Source organism: Pelecanus crispus, chromosome 5, assembly GCF_030463565.1.
Source record: "Pelecanus crispus isolate bPelCri1 chromosome 5, bPelCri1.pri, whole genome shotgun sequence".
Taxonomy (NCBI): Eukaryota; Metazoa; Chordata; class Aves; order Pelecaniformes; family Pelecanidae; genus Pelecanus; species Pelecanus crispus.
The window spans coordinates 73,942,180-73,961,947 of NC_134647.1; the positions used below are offsets into that span (position 1 = coordinate 73,942,180).

The following is a 19,768-nucleotide window of genomic DNA, read 5'->3' on the forward strand; positions in this document are numbered from 1 at the left end:
GGCTGTCAACCAACACCCCCAGGTCCATTTTGGCCAGGCAGCTTTCCAGCCACTCTTCCCCAAGCCTGTAGCGTTGCATGGGGTTGTTGTGACCGAAGTGCAGGACCCAGTACTTGGACTTGTTAAACCTCATACAGTTGGCCTCGGCCCATCGGTCCAGCCTGTCCAGGTCCCTCTGCAGGGCCATCCTACCCTCCAGCAGATCAACACTCCCACCCAACTTGGTGTCATCTGCAAACTTACTGAGGGCGCACTCAATCCCCTCATCCAGATAATTGATAAAGATATTAAACAAGGCTGGCCCCAAAACAGAGCCCTGGGGAACACCAGTCATGACCAGCTGCCAACTGGACTTAACTCCATTTACCACAACCCTCTGGGCTCGGCCCCCCAACCAGTTTTTTACCCAGTGAAGACTACACCCGTCCAAGCCATGAGCTGCCAGCTTCCCAAGGAGAGTATTATGGGAGACGGTGTCAAAAGCTTTGCTAAAGTCCAGGTAAATGACATCCACAGCTTTTCCATCATCTACCAGGCGGGTCACCAGGTCATAAAAGGAGATCAGGTTGGTCAAGCAGGACCTGCCTTTCATGAACCCATGCTGGCTGGGCTTGATACCCTGGTTGACCTGCACTTGCCTGTTGAGTTCACTCAATATGAGCCTCTCCACATATGGAGCTCCTTAAGAGAGTCCAGCGAGGGGCCACTAAGATGATTAAGGGACTGGGCCATCTCTCCTACGAGGAAAGGCTGAGAGAGCTGGGAGCATTCAGCCTTCAAAACAGAAGGCTCAGGGGGAACCTCATCAACGTGTACAGAAATCTGAAGGGAGGGTGCAAAGAAGATGGAGCCAGGCTCTTTTCAGTGGTGCCCAGTGACAGGACAAGAGGCAATGGGCACAAACTGAAACACGGGAGGTTCCCGTGGCTTGGATACTGTGCTAAGGATAAGTGTTACTCTTCTTGTTACTGTGCTGTGGATAAGCATTGAAAGAATGACTTATAATTAAAAAAAATTTTAAAGCCATCTGCCTATCACACCGCCGTACTTAAGGGTGGCGTTTTTGAAAGGCAGAAAGCAAAACATACACTTTTGCACAACTCTGCTTGCATTTTCTTCACAAATACTGCAAACACTTCTCTAGATTTGGGAGCAGCTTAGAAAAGAATGTTATTTTGTATTTCTGTTATCATTCAACTAAATGTGGTTGCGAATGTTCTCACCTCTTTCTTCATTATTTGCAGAAGATATCTTTTCTTGTGAAATTTTAAAGCTAGTGATAAAATCAGGACCAAGAAAACTGAATTTTCATGCAGTATCATCCATTCATTCATTGGTTTTCTTTCACAGTATTCAATGCAACACTTTATCCTTACCTGCAACATGTTGTATGTTCTAGCGCTATTCATTTCTGTTAATTTATGATTTTTTTTACTGTTCTTTTTGGCTCAGTTATTTCAGTTTGGCTTTTTTCAAGCAGACAGCTTGCCTCTGTCTCCAAATCTCATTTTAAATCCCTCCTTTCATAAATCCTTCTTAAAATATTCTCTATCCCAGGAAACTCTCTGAAGTTTCTCGTCATCTTTGTCTTGACTGTACTATTTCTTTACTGCAGGGTTTAGGCCTTTATGTCCTATAAAGCAGAATGTATATTTAAATCTTGTTTGGCTTATGTTGATGTTAAATTTTGCATTTTAATGACATTCTAAATACATTATTTTGGCAGAGTATAAACAGTAAAGAAATTATACTCTTGGTTCATGTTTGAAATGCTGTTCAAATAATAAGCACAAGTTTTATAGTTACGAAATAAAATTAACAGAAAGAAATATATGAAAATTATACTAATTTATAATTTCAAACTATATGGTTCACTAATGATACATTGCACAGTCCATAAAAGCACTGACTGTAGTTTTGAATGAAGTTGCATGTGGTTCTTAAGTGACACTAAACAAGAAGGCTACAATGGGACCTTATTGTCTTTGTCCATAGCAAATATTCTTTCTGCCAGATGTGGCAGTCAGCTTTTCTCATTATTTTGCCAGACCAACACATTGCCATTCTGGCAAGAGTGCAATACTGTTATCAAACAAAGAAGGAGAAATGAAGTAAAAACAGTGCTAAAAACCCTTCCATCAAAGAGAGATATAAATATGAAGTGGCTGACAACGACTCTCTTCAACTGCCAAGTTGATATCTTTGATACTTATTAGTGACATTTTTTAAAAACATAAATATTTATATTATTAATAAATATTTTTATACCCAGTTCATATGAAATGCCTTGTACAAATATGAAGAAAATATAAAGGAGAAAGCAGTTGCAACCAAAAACCCTTACCATCTAAATTTTGAAATGATGCAAGTAAGTGTTATATACAGAAGCAAAGAAGGGAGTGGAGATTACCATAAAGTCATAATACCATCTAGCTACCCAGTCTAAGAAACAAAATTAGAAATTACTCTCAGGAAGAAAAGATCAATAACTAAATTCAGGAGTGAGGAACTGCTCGCATGTGAAACTTGAGCTCATTTTGACTGTGGCAGTGATTTAATACTCCAGTGATTTACCACATGCTGTTTACAAATTGCGTGAAGCACCAACAACCTTTACTCAGAGAATCTCAAGTGGAAAAGGAATGCGTGTCTGGATACAAATGTGTCATGCAGTGATGTTATTGCATAGGAAATCTGTCATGAGAATGTGGGGGATAAGAAGGCTGGTTTCTAAGCAACCTTACACAGCTGAGCTGCTAAAAATGTCTGAATTTTAGCAGAACATCTTGGTAGTCACTGAACAAGAGGAACTGGGGGATAGAGCAGTACAACAACATGTACGGAAGACAAAGCCACAGCTGGGGATGAGTATCACTTGGCACAGCTGAAATGGACGTACACAGACACCTTTGCATTTTCTCATTCTTGGAATGAGCCAGGAAAATCTCCAGTGTAAACTAAGCCAACAAAGAAGTATCTGAGTTCTTCAGATGTACACTACTTCTTTCAGAATAACATCTCTTACTGGCAGGCAGGAACAAGGAGAATGAGTGGTGTGGTTCCAACTACTGATGTAGTCATCAGCTCATCTAGGAGTACTCCTAGATTTCTCGAAGCAAAGTGCTTCGAGAAACACTTAGTACCTGTTGTTGAAAAAGTGCAAAACAACACTACCGCAGGCTAAGATCTGGCTTTTCTGGAGGAGTACACAGGGGAAATTGAATGAAAAAACTCAGAAAAAGCTTGAGATTTGTATTGTACGTTTTATAAATAAACATTCAATTAAATTCATGTAACTAAATTAAAAGCAAGCTGATTGTTTTCTACTGGCTATGCATGAATGCTTCAAGAACTAGAACACTTGTAAATCACAAAGTCCCTACAGCATTGAAAGGCAGGAGGGTAATACCCACTTTTAAAAAAAAAAAAAAAAATCTCTAAATCACTAATAACTATTCTTGTGTTTCTCAGATCTGTAGCTGACAGATCCTGTATTACAGAAGGAATAATCTAGGTTTTTAGAATGACTGCCCAAAATACATTCTTCCAAAAAATAAAAATACAACCAGACATTTACTTACGCAATTAGGTAAACGCGATGGCATGTGCAAAGGAGATGCTGCCTTTTTTTTTCCCCCCCACATATGTCAAAGACCTAGGAAAAGTAGATGTAAAAGAGACTGAAAGATAATAAAAGGTTTTCTGTTCAGCAGTGACAAGCAATCTATTGAATTAAGAAAATTGCATAACCCAATCTTTGCTGCAAGTGCAGAACGTTTTATAATTAGAAAATGTGACAGCTCACTTGAAAAGCAAGAAGCAAAAGCAAAATGAAGTGGAGGCAAAAAGCCCTCCAAGAGACTTACTCTCATTCTAACAAGAGGAAACAAGCTCTTGATTAAAAGTTGTTGCCATGTAGTGACAATTCTTACAGCTTGCTGTCATTTCCCACCCAGAGCACATATGAATCTAGGCTTTAGGGGAGCAGGAGGAAAAGCTTTAAGTGAACTGATGAAAAACAGACTCCATTGCTACCACGATTATAACAACACTTCCAGCCTGACTGATTATCATAGCTTGAAACTTAAATATTCAAGAGAGATAATGAAAAGGCCCTGAAAGTCTTTTCAATGCAGAAACAGAACACAAATATTCCTAAAAGTGATGGGCAACAGCAAATTGAAAGCCTCATTTAACTAAAGCTCTGTCGATTAAACCAAAGACCATTTTCCTCCATTTACTATGTTTCATAGCAGCTGTCATTGTGTTTTGACTCCATTTTCTCTACACTGAAGATTCAATCGAAGTAATTTATTTAACCCTTCAGACACAGTGCTCCAGGGGTTGACATTACAATACAACAGACTGCACATCTCCATTAGCGGGAGAAATTTTCATTGGGACTTCTAAAGCTACCTTTCAAAATTAGATAAACATTAAGTTATTTAAGGGGTCAGATCTAGAATGTAGTCTATTAATCATGTGCTTTCTCTTTACTTGAGAGCATAAGGAACTTCTGGTATAACAGCAGTTTTATTCATATATGCTGTGCAGCATTAATCGTTACAGGTCTTAGTAAAATGACCAAGAGTAGCCAGAAGCCATTTGGGCTTTTAATGCTGAACATTTCTACGGTGTCCATTTCTCTTTTGCTGGTAGGCAGCAGTATCAATTTGAATTACGGATTGTGATTCTACAGGGAAACTGATTAAAAGAGGAGTACACGATAGAAAAGAAAATGGACTCTAGGAAACTCAGAGAATGATTGTGAAACTCTGTTCTCTCAGCATTTGTTTTTGTTAAAGAGCACAGAAAGGTGGAGTCCAATCTAGTTTAAGAATATCTGCAAAAAAAGATAATGCATAAGCATCCAAAGAGATGAAAGAGCTGGAGAGGCAGGCCTAACTACAAAGAAAAGATGTTTAATAGAAATGTACTGAAGTCAATGAACAATCTGTTCAGTTCAAGTTGCCATGGAAACTATCCTATTAAATGCTTAGTTCTAGAAACAAAGTACTGTGGTTTGCCTGTTACAAAGTACTCCCTTAATAAGCTCAAACCAAGTGTATGCTGGTGCTTCTATATCATTTTGTAAGCTTGAAGAATTATTTTTCTCTTTCAAAAATCACCATTGTATGCTGTCGTAAAGGCACGTGAAAGAAAGCCTACTGCTGTATTTTCCCCCATGCAAACCATGGCAAAATGGGCAAGGAAAATTGCCGTAGACTCCATCTGCATTTTTTCTTTGAAATGCCAGAAACAGTTGTTTTCTCCTCCTTTCACAGACGTTATTTGGATTTACTTTCTGATGATACATACATTAGGGGGTACTGAACTGCCAAGGTTAGCTGAAGTCTTTGCATCCCCATTTCTTTTTCTGACTTTGAACCAGAAGTTGCTGCCTGCAGCTCTGGTGGGCAGTACAGGGCACAAGGACTCGCTCACAAGGATGGTGAGCTCATGCGAGTTACCGGAGGTTTAAACAACAGTGACAGCATCATTGTTCAAGATCTGCTGCATTTATGCTCCACTGAATACTTTTGCAGTAACTTAGGAAGCTCTTCTCTGTGGCTTGTGGAAGGCATCTGTAGAAAAAAGCATCACAATTTACAGTATCTCGCCCTCATTTTTCTAGGCAATCGCACTAGGATGGTGTACCTCTTTTCCTCACACCAAGCTTGCCCCTCCACTGGCAAACTGAGGCCTTATCCTTTCATGCACAAAATACAACTTTACAACTAAATTTATGAGTTCTGCATTTTACATGTCCACCTTTATAACCCAGAGAACCTGCATAATTCTTGGAGATCCCACATAGTTGATGTAAACAGGATCCACATCAGAACATTTCATGTTGCATCTAAAGCTGACAATGAAATGCAAAGGTGTATTTTAAATCTGCCCCCCTGGCCTCTTAGATTTAAACACCTTACTCAGGGCTGTGGACAGGTTCTGTTCACATAGACCAGCATCCCTAAAGACAGCTACCAAAGCCCACCCTTCAAAATATTTGTAGCAACAATTCCTGTATTTTAAAGCATTGAACCCCCCCCAGGTTTTTATAAAACATTACTACTTCTTAATCACTGTCAAAGTACATACTGTAGATTTTTACATTTACATACTAAACTGCAGTGATTGCAAGGATGCTATTTTACTATATGGGATACAAATAAGTTATTTAAAGAGCAGTTTTGTATTGTATTGAAGCAGCAGAGTGGCTTCTCTGGGTACAGTGGAAACACTTTAAAAAAAAAAATCCTCTATGTATTTTCAGGAAGCCTTATGTTTCCTATTTGGTGTCTTTTTAGTTTTTATATATCCCATGATTGTGCAGTCAACTGTAGTCAATTTGGGCTTAAATACCAGTCATAAGGAGTGAGAAGTGTCCTAGTTTTAGAATTCTTTTACAGTTGTGCATCTCAGATCAGTGAACTGTTTCTTCCCATCGTTAAATTCCTTCTTAACAGAGAAGTTCTTTATAAATACTGTAAAAGTTCCTTATTGAAAGTTATCAAACTACCTAATAAAACATAAATAGGTGTTTTAGTAAACCTAGAATATGCTTGGTCAAATGTTAAGCAGAGAAGGTCTTTGAGAGGTAAAATTTGAACACAGCTGTCAACTTTTATCTTAATAGCAGCAAATGATAGGATCTGAGGCCACACGCTGGTCTTATTTTACAACACCCTATTCTTGTCCTTCTCTGTGCCAAGATCTTTCAGACAATGCTCTACTTCCATATTTTAAAAGGTCTGTTCTCATTAGCTACATTTCCTGGGTCTACATGTCTTCCCTCTTTCTGTCTGCTGCAATTCTGTGTGTTATGTGTCTGTGACTTATGTATCTGTGCCTGTGTGTTTTTGTAAATGGCTAATGTGATCAGGGCATAGCAGTGCCAGCAGCTCTTACTCACTGTCTCAAGACCTGATCATCTCCCACACAAGGGAAAGGCATCTACTCATTTTTGTAGTGCCATCCTGAAACTCAACAACCTCTTTTTTCACTGGCAGTGCTAAATTATGACTGGTAAGGTAAAGAACAGAGCTTTATATCAAACACATTACAGAATCTTGCGTGAGTTGTGTAATGTGTGACACTGGGTTTGGGCTAGAAAGAGATTGAAGGGGAGCAAGCAATAGAAAAGACATTTTTGAGCATACTGCCCATTGTAGACGTATATAATAGAGGACAAATACTTTCATCTTAAAGAATGAAATAAAAGAATGCATATATCTTAAAGAAAATTAAATGTCCTTAGAAATTTCAGATTACAAGTGAAAGTTACATTCTGCCCTTAACTCATTTGCTGTTTCTATTCCTAAAGACAGTTTGAATTCCTGTAACAAATCTTTAAAGTTAATGATAGGTTACTACTTACAGGTTACTGCACCTGTCATTGAGTTTGATTTTCATTAAAAAATGGAGCTCATGTTAACACAATAAGTGAGTGGTGCCATGGTGATGCATGGAAGCAGAAGCATAACATTTTGTAGGTTGTCTGTGGAAAGTAACGCCTTGAACTTTCAGTTCTCTTCTGAGAGAAGCAATTACCGAGTTCCACCACAACTGAATCTTATCTTATCTTTTTCTTTTTTTTGAAATTTAACTGAGACTGGCCTGCAGAAAAGCCTTTTTCATCTAAAGTTAAAAAAAAAAGAACAAAAAACCAAACCAAAACACCAAACAAAAACACCCCACAGACCACTGAATTCCAGGCCTCAGAAGGCAATGTAACAGTTCAGGGCAGAGAGACTCTGCGTATAATGCCAACGGTGTATGATTTGAGGGATCCATTCATTAGCATTGTCCTTCGCTGTCTAAGAAAAGGAGCTAAGCAGCGCTGAGTTTGCAGTTCAAATGCACTGGAAGGTCCCCTGCTGCACTTCTCTGCTGCAGTGGCTTGATGTAACAGAAAAGCCCCTGGAAGGATTTATACCAAGCAGCATAAATACTGCACATAAAGAAGAATCATTTAAGGAGGGAGGGATATTTACAGAAAAGAAGAATGCTAAAGGAAAAATAGTGATAACTTCTGGGAAGAATTTTGTAGGCACTGGGAGCTTTCTATAAATAATAGATCTACTGAAAAGTAAATGAATACTGTATGTGACAAAAGTATTTTAAAACAAGCGGCAGATAATAACTATGCGCAGATAATATGGGTGTTGAGTGTCTCAAGTGTCTTCAAAACACAAAGATATTTAAAAATCAAGCCCCAGTTCTTCTTCAAGTTAGATATAATGCTGTCCCCTCTAGTTCAGCGTTTTAAACCCAATACAAAAATTGCAGATGAAGTGTTTGGTTTACCAGAACACCTATGCTGCTCTGATCATGCAAAATGCTGCTACCGTGCTGGGAAGGGTGTTCTTATTGCATACCTTGGTTGGTAAGTTTGCCCTTAAAAGTTAATTTCTTTGAATTTTTTTCCAGTTTTCTAGGGTCTGGCAATCAATATGAACCTAAATAAATTTTGCTTTCATTTTCATGCTTAACAATCACATGTATTTATTGTCACTAGAAAACCCTACAGAAGTTAACAAAAACCCAACCCACACACACTATAGCAAACAGATTTTGATTTTTCCCCTCTAAATTACTGATAGGTCCTCTTCTTTATGCTATCAAAGAACAAGAACGAAAAATCTGAAAAAATCTTGCATACCTTTAAAAGCCAAATGACTTGATTGTGGTTTACAGGTGTTAAAAATGAGTTACTCTCTACCTCTGCGTAGGTATAAATTTGTTTTATTTTCAGAGCTGATAATAAGGTTTCTTTTAAAAGGATAATGGCATAGAGATTCTTGTCTTTGCTAGAAACCCAAAAGGGAATCATAGTGATCTAATAATCTGACAGGATTTTGTAGATGCTATTACAAACACTGAATTTTTTTTGCACTTTCTAGTTGTATGCACTCGAAACAAACAAAAACCACCTCAAATAACATTAGCACTGTTCTCTCATCTTAATTACTACTAGTCCTTTTTGACACAAATAACTCCACTCTGCTGGGCAGTTATGAACTATATAAGAAGATATGCCTTTAGGGGAGAGAAAAGCCTTGAAGTCTGGATGTATTCATACTGTTTCGTATCTTATTTACACATACTCATTAGTTCTGGACAGAGGAGGTCAAGAGCACAGCCACCCCTGCTTTCCAGAGGCATACTTTACCACTCAGCTTGCAGAAAGCAGCTCAGCCTCAAAAAGTGATTTGAATCATAAATCAGATCTAATGGCAAGCAACTGTATGACTCATGAAATCCATTCCCAGGGACCATTGCCCATACATAAAACCTGCAGCTAACCCAGCATATCTCATAAAAATCAAACATTCACTCTTACAGGAAGAAAACAGGAATTTAAAAGACAAATTCCACAGCTGAGCTCTGACTAGCCCAAATTTCTTCCGATGCTTAACTTTGCCTAGCTAAGGCTTGCTCAGGGTCTTTATGTTTTGCAATGTATGTAAGGACACCACTCAGTGATAACTACATTTGTATAAACAGAGGCTGCATACATCTAATCTGAAAGACCATCCTCTGTGATTAGGTAGGTATATGCCTGTTAAATCCAGTTGCAAACACATGTGCAACTCAAACCACACAGATTGTGACAGGCTGGACTGTGCTGAAGCAGACAAATCGTATATGCAGACAGTGCTCAACAGACATCTCATACTGCTTTCTGATTCCCTAAACTATTCTTAATCAGTGAGCAAGTTTATTTAATTGAGAGCTAAAGTTGATTTTAAGGGTACTAGATGTAGAAGCATCATCTGCAAACATTTGAGATTTCATTTAATATGACTTTGTTAAGGACTAAGAATTCAAAGTAAATATACTACAGGCTAGAGAGCTGAAAGTGGGGAAAAAAAAAAAAGTCCTTAAAAAAAGTCCTAAACCTAGTTCTGCTTCCATGTGTAACTGTGTTTACATCAACAAGTCACCTAATATCTGTGCTAAAATGGAAGTAATGCCCTTACCTCTGTTCCCAAAGGAAGTACAGGGAAGACTTATTTGGAACTGTGGTGTTCTTTGAAGAAATAAAATGCTACAGGAGTACAAGTGCTTTGCATACCTAACAATGGCAAAGGGAGAATTGTACAACTACACTGTGCTGAGAAATTGATGGTTCTATACCTGCATTCCCATCAAAGGGATGCTGATGAGAGTGCCAGGATAAATCTACATAGTCAGTTCTTGCCTGTACTTTCTACTGTATACATTATGTCATTCTGTATTAAAGTTATGTTTGTCTATGCTGCCTTTTTTTTTTTTTTTTGCTTGCACATTAAGTTCAATTCTCAACAAATATTTTTAGGCAGGGAAACAGGTAGTTTTTATTTGTTTAAATAATTTGTGCCTGACATGTTCCTTTGAATATTTACATTCTCAAATTCAATCTTGAAAATGGAGCATAATTTTAGGCAACAATCATGCTGTACTTTAAATTCCATCTCACTGTACTGCCTCTTTTCTTCTTAATCTGTGATTATTTGTCCTCTTCAGTAAACTTGTAGAAAGAGCTCGTTATATCTGTTAGAAGTCTGAATAAAATGTATCACACACTTTTCACCACTATTTTCATGAAGCATTCAAGCAACAAGATGATAAGAGAGAACTTTCTTCTTTTCCATGTTGCCAAAAAAAAAACCCCACCCCAAAAAAGCCCGAAGGACTGGAGCAGAGGTTATTAATGGGTAACAGAAAAGCTTTCTCATTTCATCAAGTAACAAACATTCACAACAGTTGTTAAATCCTAATGAAGAAAATGCCCCATCATTAGAAAAAAGAAAAAAAAAAGTGTTTTATTGCTTTCTTTAAAGTGATATGACTTGAGTCCTAATTCATTAGTAGCAAAACTCAAAGATCTGAAGAATTCTGTATCATTTCCTTATTATATGCTGTGACTTACTGTCAGTTTGTTTTATTATGGTATTTATTATGGAAATTACTTCACAACCTAGCAATGACAGGCAGTAACTTAAACTCATTAACCTATGAAGTACCTACTACTAGTCAGATATTTACTAATAATGAGCTAAATGTCAAGAAGTCAGAATACAGTCAGAAGCCTACATTTTCCAACTCTAAAGGCAAGTGTCAGATACGAGATTCTTTACAGGTAGCAAACTTCTCTATTTAGAAGAGAATCTAGTGTACCATTGTTACTGTTTAAGCAGTTACGTGGTCAGCTATGCCCCACTAATTGAGATGTTTTCAGATAATATTTGTAGATATAACCTGGCTCTAAAGGCATCTGAAATTACAGACTACCCACCTTTCTTCAGACCTCATTACATGTAAGATTATTATCTTTCTCACCTTGCTTTTAACTAAATGGAAACAGCTACACCGAGAATACAGAGACTGTTCTGCTAAATTACTGTATTCCTGATGGCAATATGGTGTAAAATACTATTAGCAATCTAGCAATTGGTGGGACTTTTCCCCCTGTGATCACTTGCTAAATCCAACAGTTATTTTACAAAGCACTTTGTTAACCAGGCAGAACAATTCTTTCAGGCCGATATAGGTTAAGCCATTCACAGTTTAGAGACCTACTTACTAGAAAGACACAATTAGAAATAGGTATTGTCAAATGTAAATATGAGGGGACTGGCATTAACCAGGATGCCAGTCTCTGTCACTCTCTACAAGGGACTGCAAGCCAAACAGCAAATCTAGCTCCTCACCCAGATCAGCAGAAAAACTGGTCGTACTTTTGAGGAGATTGGGAGGAAAGGGTGAAGGGAAATGGGTCTAAGTTGAGTTTAAGTCAGAACAGTGAAAACTGTGTAGGAATACGTTGCCATCAAAACCAAATTAATTGTAGCCCAACTGTTCTGATTTGTTCCTCCTGACTTTTCTTACAGCTCCCCTAGAGACCAGGCTTTCAGGACCTCTTTCCACCCCATCTGGGTGCTGTTCAGTTCTGTCTGAAAAAATGTTTTTATGGAGTAACTTATTCCCTGAAATATGGGGAAGATTATTTTGTCATGGAAGTTCAGCAGGAGTGGTGGTCCTACTCACATCAAGCCGTGTGCTGAGTTGTCTTATAGAATCATGGAACAGATGCCCTCTGAAAAAACCCAGCAATTATTCTGAAAACAGTATTTCTGCACCTGAAAAGTGAGCAGTTACAGATGTAAACAGAATTATTTTGATGTTCTGGGTTCTGATCAATGTCACACTTCCTGTTTACCTGCTTTTGAGTTGTAGTTACAATTCGCTTTAATGGCTTTTCATAGCATTTGTTCCTTATGTGAACATGGCTTGTTGGTTAGTTTATCTGTTGTTATATTGAAGCAGATATAGTTGGTCAAATAAAAGCAGCTGATATGTAAGAACTAGAGACAAAACTGAAGCTAAATAAGCTATTTCAGCTCTACAAAATGAGAGCTGTTCCTGATTTAAACTGACCTTTATTATCACCTGCTGCTCTGAGCAGCCCACCAGCATTAGGGAGGCAGTTTCATTCTGCAATTGTAGGGGAGAGCAAAGCAGTACTTGAAAGAAGTAATGACTCTTCCATTTGATCGTAAACTTGCAACTGTGATATTGATTTTAAAGAAACTTTACTCTAAACTTTGTGCGTAAAATTATTTTGATCTATAAACCTTCAAAGGCATGATAAGAAGCTGAATCTAAAACCAGGCCTTTTATATGGAATATATCCTTTGCAGGGTCAAATGTTTTATTGTATTATTACATCAGAGAAAAAGCATGTAAGGTTAATATTGTCACTTGAATTGTAGGAAAGAGATTAATCTCTTATTTGAAAATGTTTGGGTTTTTTTTTTTCCCTGAAATACTCTCCTGTAACCTTAGTGGATCCAATTGTTTTTTTAATTTTGCCCCGCTCTTTTTTTTTTTAGGATGGCAGTTCTGCTACTGCAGTGTAACAGGCCAAGAATTACTGTGAATCAAAATGAAAATGTTTTATGTAGCCAGTGTAATGGTACTTCAGCCTAATGAAGAGTACTTCTGTTTCACAGATAATGGGAACAGAAGGAGAAACCTGCAAGGGTAGTGCAAGAGCCTTGCAGATTACAGTGGCCACTAGTTTACCCGTTCTGTTCACCTTGGTGTTTGTTTCACTTCATCTATTCATGCAGCTATACAAATTTCTAACCATGACTATTTCTGACAGCATACTGAAGCAGATCTGTAAGAAACTACAGCTTGATAACCCTATGCTATTTTGAGAGGATTAATGTAATGTATTCCATGCTGATATTACGCACTGATGATTTAATACAAGCGTGTTACTGTCAATGCTATTATTTATATTTTATAGACTAGATTAAAGCACTGATGGTGTGAGCATATTGACACTACATAGCCTAGACTATGTCCAGTACATATATATTCCAATTTATAAGAACAGCAAAGAATTCCCACTCTGACACTTTTGCTGGCCAGTATTTGTAATTCCTTGTTGGCTGTACTATACAGCACATGACAAAATCACTCTAATTGGCCAAGTATCAGGAAAAAAAAACACGCCAAGTTCCCCATTGCCCTGGTGTAATCACTCTTTGTAGTTCAGCATCCTCTGTAACAACTTGTAGCTTATGTTGCATTCCAAGGGTAAACACATTCAAGTTTAGACCAAAGACTAATTTCACCTTTATATTGTAGTTCATTTCTAGAATTTACTCCAATATTGCCTTTCCACTACTAACAGCTTATTATACCATATTTACTTCGGAAGCAGTTCAGCACGCACAGTGGTTGCCTATATATTGTGCTGGAACTGCGCAGCTGGACACTGAAAAAGCTGTTCCTCACAAAATTGATATGGGCCAGTTAATCATCTCAAGTTGTCTTGGGTTCTCCATGTTCATGTTCTACCAACTGAAACAGTATAGTAGCACTTCTGTGACATTGTTAACCATATCTCAACATAGATTAAAACTGAGAGGTTAGAATATGGAGAAGATATTAAGGTATACCTATAAGCAGATATGAGAAGAAATGCAAACTACGCAGAATATCCATTTCAATTTATCAATTGCTCAATTAACAGGAGGAGGATCAGTCAAGTTTTTCTGGTTATGAGAGCACAGGAGGTGAGTTTCTTTTTCGGTATCATTTGCCATTTAATTTTGAAACCTTTGGTTTCCCCTTGTATTTAAATAGTTACTTAGAAGGTAAAGTGAATTCAGGTTATTTATATTGTGAAAGTTATGTCTCAAAGGATTTTATCACGTGAATTCTCTTTGAATGCAAATTAAAGCTTGTAAAAGACATTTCTACACTCTTTAGGCCAGTGGATACAAAATTATTAGAAAATATTACTGTTAAGCAGCATCAGATCTCATAGGTGTTTTCAGAAATTAGCAGTTAGGGAAAGCTTATTGGAATGTATGAGCTGCTAAGAGTCTAAGAGGAATGAAAGGATTAATCAAAATCTTTTATGGCTAACGATATTATGTAATAAGAAATGTACGCGCCACATAATAAAAACCAAAATTGTATGTGGTAAATGAATGTGTTTTGTAAGTGATTAAGTCGAGATATAATAAAAGTCCAGCAGGCTCAGATGGTGCAATATCACCTTCTGTACTGGTATAATCAGGCCAATGACTGGGACTCAGACTAGAAGGAACTGCTTTTTTAAAAAAAATCAGATTTCAGTAGAAGGCAAAACCGTAGTACATACAGCAGTTTTGGTGCTAAAATGGGAACAATACCTGGGTTTCATTTAAGGGGATTATTATTTGGCTCAATTTGATGCTCAGGGGAATTTAAGACTAGATCTCAGATGTAGTGCACCAAATATAAAATTGGAATGGGATGTGGACAAACTTCTATAGCAATTATAATGTAATAATATATTCAGAGAAAAAATGCAGTTGCTCAGGAGGCATGTTATTACATCAAGATGCATCTGCTTCTCTTTTTCTTTCTTTTTTCTTTCTCCTTTTTAAAGGACTGATGGGTATGTGCAAGGTCTAATTTTCAGGTAGAATATTTTTATCATATCTGCAATGAGAACTATGAAACTGGGAGATAAATAGCCTTGTGGACAATAGCTCCTTTTGGAATACAGAGCATTACAGCAGAAAATAAATCTAGTAAAATCAGATCACCTTGCATGAGTATTACACAATTCAGTGTGGAAGGTAGATTAGATTAAAACCAGTAGCTCTTGCCAACTAAAGAATTTTTATTTTCATTTTAGACTTTTCAGAAGATCTGAGGAAATCAAACATAATTTTTGTAGTCGGTAAGTAGGATTCCTAATTTAACTGCTACATTTGAAAATCCCCATGTTATTTAGTTTTGATTATAAGTATATGATTTCTTTTAAAGTTTAGCAGAACAGTTTGGTTAAGAGTATTTGCACTACAATGGCGGTTTAGTCTTTTGAAAGGGAGTTAGGATTTAGTATCATGTTATTAACCTGAGTCTGACCATGCTAACAACAGTTACGTAAAGCTCAGTGCAGGAGGTATGCTTAAGTGTGAACATACTCAAACATACTCAAAATGACCTTAGTTACTGTGCAGTTATGGTAGTGCTGTGTGATCTCCCACAGCAAAGTTGCCCCAACCAGCATTAGTTAAAACATTACTAGATTGGATTTATAACTCAGAATTTTAAGGTTTAGGTGAAAAAAAATCATGTGTCTTCACCTCTTCATTTGTGAAACAACTTTTGTAAATACAGGTTTCAATTCTGCATGTGCTCAACATGCTGTTAAAAGGTCAACGGGCTAGTCACCATGCATGATACATGCTAGTGCACGATGCACTGTGCGTGCCAGTCAGCATGCACTGAGGCTTTCCAGGTTCAAGGTTTACTTTATATTTGTTTTCTGGAAGTCCACAGAGGAAAAGCACCATGTTAATGCCCATTATTATATAAATATGACTAATGTAATTAGCATAAACTTCGAACAGCCTTTTAAAACAAATTATAACCAGAAGATTTAGAAGTTTCAGCTTAAAGCTTGGTACTAGTTACTTAGAAAGAATAATTGCTTTTGTCTCAGGCAGAATTTTTCAGAACTGCTTTACAATACAGAGCAGGAACAACACATTTCCAAGGGCCTAAGGACAGATGCCCAAACATGGGTAATTTTACATAAGAGCAAGTCACTTTGCGCATTTTTTTCCTAAGGGGAAAAAAAAAAAAATTAGTCATAAATGAATGGAAGTTTCATCCAGAATTCAGGAGGCATCAAAAAACATTCCAATACCAGCGGTTGAGTGAGGTGATCCTCCCTATTCAGCACTGGCCAGGCTGCATCTCGAGTACTGTGTCCAGTTCTGGGCTCCCCAAGTACAAGAAGGATAATGACTTACTGGAGCGAGTCTGGTGCAGGACCACAAAGATGTTTGAGTGACAGGAGCATCTTTCGTATGATGAGAGGCTGAGAGAGCTGGGATTCTTCAGCCTGGAGAAGAGAAGGCTCCAGGGGATTTTATCGATGTGTATAAATACCTGATGGGAGGGAATGAAGATGAGGGAGCCAGAATCTTCTCAGTGTTGCCCAGTGACAGGATGAGAGAAAATGGGGACAGCTTAAAATACATTAAATTCTATCTGAACACAAGAAAACACATTTTTATTGTGAGGGTGGTCGAACACTAGAACAGGTTGCCCAGAGAGCCTGTAGGGTCCTGAACGGCTGACCCTGGTGTAACAGAGGTGTTGGACTAGATGATCCCAAAAGGTTCTTTCCAACCTAAAGGATTTTGTGAAAAGATGGCGTGTTTATGTGTTGTACTTTTATCTCACCCTATCTTATAGCAAATATGAGTTGACTGAATTTATTGGAAACCTATGGTGGATACTATGTGTTTGAAAAAGTAAAATTAGGTTACTGAAAAGTTCCTTGGAGACTTTTCTTAAGGGAAAGATGCACAACACTTAATTTTCAGTCTTTAAGCAAACTGTAATTCCATGCTTACTGAAGTACATCTTCCTGCTGTTTGCTACAGTGACAAATTTTCATTCTCTCTGCCTCACATCTCTCATTGGAAAATTATGTTTGGGTTTGTACAAACACAGATTTTTAAAATAGTGAAGATGCTCAAGGAATTTTGCCTCTGAAATTGTTGATGGTAAAGCATATGTTTCATTTACCTCTGGGCTGCTTTTTCTTTTTCAAAGAGTGTTTTTTAGTTTTCATTTATAATTTTTTATAGGCCATCTACTAGCCATCTTCCAGTTTAAAAGTGAAAACACGCCTTTTCCCTATTTATTCCTGCTCTTAAATCCATCTCAAACTTTCCAGTAAATGCTTTCTAGGTACAGAGGAAAATTCTGCTTCATCAAAAAGTCTAACTTTTCTTTGTTGAAAATGTTATAATGAGAAGTTTGACTAAGTCCAAACATGGGTTACTTGTCAACAAGTTATGTAGAATGATTTATACTTTTTCCCAAAATATCCCCTTCCCCAACCCCCAACCTCCCACCCCTGAAAAAGCTTCTAGGAGTCTGATGTGAAGAGTGGGGGTATATCTTTTTCTAGATTTTTTTTTTTTTTTTTTTCCGTGACCAACATGTGATCTTCACGATTGCTTATTTGGCTGCAAAAATCTTGCTTTTACTCCATCTGGGTAGTGAAGACAAATGGTATTTCCCAGAGACAGATTTCTTGCTGGTGCTAGGTTGAAGTGGCCACAAGCCTATTTTAGTTATGGCCTTTTCAGGTAAATCTGCCCGAATCACTTGTTGACCCACATGCACTCCAGGTTTAACGTTATATACACTAGCAAAATGCATACCATTTGCCTAGGCAGTAAAGTTGTCTTACACATCAGTCAAGAGTGGAAGTCTGATCACTGTGGATTGTACAACAACAAAAGAAGACTTTGAAGAAGCCTCACAGGAACAGAACAAAACTGTCAAGGTTGGGGGGTGGGGGTGGAAAAAGAAGAAGAAAAAAGGCACCACAAATTCTCAGTGGCTGAGTACTCCATTGCAGTGGACAGCTCTAGAGATGTTCAGCCCATGCTACCTTGACTAGAAAGAAGGCAGACAAAATGCGTTGGAGCATGCTGCTAGTGATACTTGAATGGGAAAAACTGTCTTGGTCTCAGGTGTCATTAGGAATGTTTACTCATTACATAGATTTATTCGTGAGGAAATAATAAGATGCTTATAAAGATGTTTTAAAACTAAAGTTCTAAAGATGTGCATCTGAAGTGGTTTACAAACTAATTGAAATAAACACACCATCTGCCATAGCTGACAGATTGAAATACTGTTTGTAAGACAAAGAGAAAAAAGCAGACAATACTAATTGCCCCACTAATTTCCCTTTAAAATTGTCCAAAAAGGGAAAGAAAAAAAAAATCTAATTAGCAAAGATTTACATTAGCGCTAACGTAGGAATTAATTGGAACGGCAGTCAACTTGGATTAATTAAGGAACAATTTCAATGTTTTATCCAGACACCAAAGCAGAGACATAGAACCAGCAAGTCAAAAATATGGGAGATAAGAACAGGGTAATAAAAGAGGCAAAACCAAGTTAAATTTGGCCTGTAAAGTAAAATTCAAGAGAAAAATAAAAAATGCAAAGATAAATTTGGGGGATGCTCTAATATTCAAAACTTATATAATTATTGCCAGTCACTAAAAAAAACCCCCACCAACCAACCAAACCTTTTTCATCAGAGCAACATGAAAAGTAAAATCTTAACCACAATGAACAATGTATGATTTTATCATTCTTAACATTATGAAAATAAGGTCTAGAAATTGAAACTTTTAAAATGAATGGTGGGACTCTCTTGTAAATCCTGCTGCTGGCATTTTATGTAAATATTCATAGTATTTTGGTATATGATGAACTCATAAAATCTGGCAAGTTTAAAATAGAGACATCGCAGGCTGTCTGTATGACACTTCTGCTTTATTAATACTTCTGGCAGCAAAGCCGGTTCATGAACTGCTCACACTGCTTGTTCCTGTCCCTGCTCGCTGCCAGCGGCTGTCCCAGCTCCCTCTGGCATCATTAATTCATCTGCTTGTGATGTGCTCTAGGCCAGACCGGTGCATTTGAATGACATGCCTAGGCTTGCGGTCTTTCATCATCTGGGGAGGGCTGGAGCATGAGGGAGAGCAGGTGTGAGAGACTTGGTTTCTTAAACTGAGATCTTTCACTGATCTAAGGCAGACTGCAGTTAAACATTGAGAAGTGCTGCTTGGGCAGTTGTCATTTCTCCCTACCCGCTGAGACCACTCTTCTTCTCCCCTTGAAGTGCTCTCTGTGACAGATTTCTGCATTCAGTAATTAAATGGGGAAAGGTGACCACCTAAGTCAGCAGTGCTGCGAGAAAGTTATTTACCAGCAGATCCCCTTACACAGTTTCACAGGCAGCTGAATCAACATAATGGAAGGGAAAACTGCGCTAAGGGAGCGCACAGACCTTTTAATGCAGCCTTGTCTACAGAAAAGCAATATGCAGAACTGCATTTAATTTTTATGCTCTGTCTAGTACCCTGGTTCCAGATACTTGCTTAATGTTTGCATCAGAAAGCACAAAGGGACAAAGTATTCCGTTTCCAAGAACAGTCTTTGCTGACTGATACGATGTGCTTAATTTCTGAATCTGCAATTTTTTACTTTTTGTGCAGTTAATGAACGAGCTTTAAGCAAGATGTACTGCACTTACAATACTAGCATAATACAAAAGCATTTTAACATTGAAGAACTGCTGGTAGTTCTTCTACATTCTCCTACAGGTCACAGCATACTCGGAATTCCTCTGGCCATTTTCTAGGCTTTAACTCTATCTTCA

General features: G+C 37.7%; 1 protein-coding gene across 2 annotated transcripts in view; it reads left to right on the forward strand.

Moving 5' to 3' along the window:
- AK5 (adenylate kinase 5) overlaps window positions 1-19,768 on the forward strand; it is a 95,235-nt gene that overhangs the window by 56,429 nt on the left and 19,038 nt on the right. For both annotated transcript variants that reach the window (XM_075710978.1, XM_075710979.1), the window contains exons 9-10: window positions 14,036-14,078; window positions 15,194-15,238. In XM_075710978.1, coding sequence (XP_075567093.1) covers window positions 14,036-14,078; window positions 15,194-15,238 — 88 coding nt within the window. The remainder of the gene's footprint in view (window positions 1-14,035; window positions 14,079-15,193; window positions 15,239-19,768) is intronic.